General features: G+C 53.5%; 2 protein-coding genes across 2 annotated transcripts; both read right to left on the bottom strand.

Moving 5' to 3' along the window:
• On the bottom strand, nucleotides 1-664 carry DQ04_16071010 (hypothetical protein; the record flags this gene model as incomplete). The annotated part of the gene is made up of 1 exon (XM_009317418.1): nucleotides 1-664. A coding segment is annotated over one exon (664 nt), but the record flags the coding sequence as incomplete, so codon positions are not given.
• A 289-nt stretch (nucleotides 665-953) lies between these two features.
• DQ04_16071000 (putative SET and MYND domain-containing protein 3) lies at nucleotides 954-2,519 on the bottom strand (the record flags this gene model as incomplete). Its single annotated transcript, XM_009317417.1, has 1 exon — nucleotides 954-2,519. One exon carries the CDS (start codon nucleotides 2,517-2,519, stop codon nucleotides 954-956), a length of 1,566 nt encoding a protein of 521 aa, XP_009315692.1.
• Nucleotides 2,520-2,663: the final 144 nt, after the last annotated feature.

The raw sequence follows: 2,663 nt of genomic DNA, 5'->3' as shown, positions 1-2,663 counted from the left end.
TGTCCATCAGGAGAAGCTCTTGCATCGATGGCGCACACGTCTTGGCGAGAACCCAAGCACCGCAGTACACAGGTGTGAGAAGACACTCGGAGACACCACAGTGCGGCGTTGCGATGGTAACAAAGTTTTCCAGCGTCACGTTCAGCTCCGCAAGTTCCTCACGCACGCGCAGCACCGCAGCGAAGAGCCCTGACTCCCACCCTTCCAATTCCGTGGCAGTCAGCAGGAGGTACAGCATTTCCCGCATGATGAGGCCACCAAACGAGTGTCCGACGCAGGAAAAACACAGCAGACTATCATCTGCACGTCGCGCAGCGTCCAGCCACTCACTGAAGACTGGCAGGAACTCCCTGAGCACTCGCTTGGCACAGCTACACGTAGACCGGTTGGTACCTAAAAATTTGTTACTCCCAGGAGCAAAACAGACAAGGTTTCCCTTGGTAAAGATGCAACCACCATGCTTGTTGGTGGTGCGCGTCACGTCGAGGGGCAAGGCAAGAACTTTTGTTGTGTTACTTGAGAGCTCTGCGCGACATCCCCGGCCGCGCCTCTCATTCTCGTGGAAGAGGTGGCATATAAGTGCGTCAACATCGGCGGGCGTCCCCAAGACGCCGTGCTGCAGAAGGACAAAATGCCGGAAATCCCTCTTGTTAGAAGCATCCATGACAACCTAGCGTATGCCCTCCCACACGCGCTCTCCCTTTCTTTCTGTCTTTTTCACCTCCTCTTCTTGTTCGGTGGGCGCCTGTTAAGTCAATGGCGAATAACAGAAGAAAAGCCAAAACCATTGGAGTCACACATGCAATCGTCTTTGCATGGCGACAAGGGATCCAACTTTGTCTGAAACCAAAAGCCACAAATTATACCCACAAGGCGGGCGTATGAGACAAACGCAATTAGAAGCTTAAGCAGACAAATACAAAGGGAGAGACACACATATGTGACTTTAAGCGCTACTTATGTATCCACCGCACACGGCGGTGGCACACTGTACACTCTCTTTCCTGCACCTCATCCATTCCCCAGCACAAACTCGCTTCTGGTGGCACAGGGCACATGTAGCCGTGTGCGTCACAAGCGTCGCACAGCGGTATATCCATGAGTGTGCTGCTGTTGCTGCTGGTGGTGATACTGGTAGTGGTGGGGGCTGTGGTTCCGCGGCAACGCCCGCACTGACAGAAAAAGCGGTACGACCTCAGCAGATTGCGGCGACGCTCTGCCGTCGATGCCTCCTGAATGTCCACGTAACATATTGTGAGTGGCTCTCCCTTCCGAATGGCTCTAAGGGCGTAAAAAGCGGCGAGGCATCCACGAGAGGTGACGCGACAGAGGTTTGGGAAGCAGCTGTGGTTGAAGTATGAAGCCTCAGGGTAGAGCGTGACACCGATACGAATATCCTTCGCGTCAAAGAGGCCGAAGCTGTTACACTGAGACGCAGCACCCAGTCGATCAAAAAAATCGGCTGTAACACTAAATATAGTGTCAGTTTCTCCACCACCACAGATCCAGGGGAGGACAAGCTCGTTAAAACGACGGTAGTAGCTGCGGAAGCTACTCCGTGAGTCTTTATTTAGCACGGAGAGGTTCGTGACGAGGCGAGCAACATCAGTCCAACACGGATCTCGAATGGCGTTAGTTGCCTCCTTAGCATTACTCACTCTCAGAACTGCACGGTCCTTTAAGACAACGTACAACTGTGAGGGTGCTGGTGCTGGTGCATCGGCGTCACGCTCATGCTCAACCGCCTTTGCATCCAATATCTCCAGCGCGGTACCACAACGCAGGCGTCTCGCACGAATTGTCTCCATTTCTTTGGGCATAGCAGAGTCTGTGGCAATTGATACTGCTACTGGTAATGATTCTGCTGTTCCAGTGGTCGCACTGCGACTCGATGGTCCCTTGTCCTCTCTTATCGACTCTGTAACAAGTTCGCTGGTAATGGAGCACCCAGCCTCTTCTGTCGTCTCTCCAATACCCCCAACGTTCACTGTGTCAGGCGAAGCTGTCAACTCTTCTGCCATATGGCTGGCGAACCCTTCCTTCGCGCACCGCGCCATCACCAACGCCGCCAGTAGCAATAATTGAATATCCCACGCCGTCTCCTCGCTCGTCCGTCGAAGCCACTGCTTTACACTCCACGAGTCCAGCAAGCTTTGCTTTGCTGCTGCTGACTTTGGATTTTTTCCTCCCCGCGTCATGAATGCCTTCATGAGTGACGGGTACACGCCACGCAATGTTTGACAGGCACCTGTCGTTTTATGGACCTCGCGATACTCCTGCCAGCAATCCCTGGAACAGTAGACAATCACACCACAACCAGCGCACCCACACACGCCTCGGTCCAGGACATCCTCTGGACGGTTTAGTTCATTCTCTACCACACGCTCCGGCCACGACACTGACTTTACTTCTTCTGAATCTGTTCCTTTCATATGATGCTCGTATATGGCTGCCTCACGCCGTGCGGCAGCAGCCTCTGAGAGTTTCTGTTTTAGTTCCACATACCCTTTTGAGCGCATTCGGGTAGACTTGGTGGGCTTTTGTAACGCCTTTATTTTTTTGTTGTCGTTTCCTTTTCCCACCACCCCGTTCCCGGAGGTGTCGGCAAGATTTGCCTGCGGTGATTCGCATCCATCCCCCTCCTCCTCCTCCTCCTCCTCCTC

This window comes from Trypanosoma grayi, assembly GCF_000691245.1.
Source record: "Trypanosoma grayi strain ANR4 Tgr_1607_V1, whole genome shotgun sequence".
NCBI lineage: Eukaryota > Euglenozoa > Kinetoplastea > Trypanosomatida > Trypanosomatidae > Trypanosoma > Trypanosoma grayi.
Note: the sequence above shows the minus strand (reverse complement) of the source record. Positions and strands in the feature narration are given on the sequence as shown.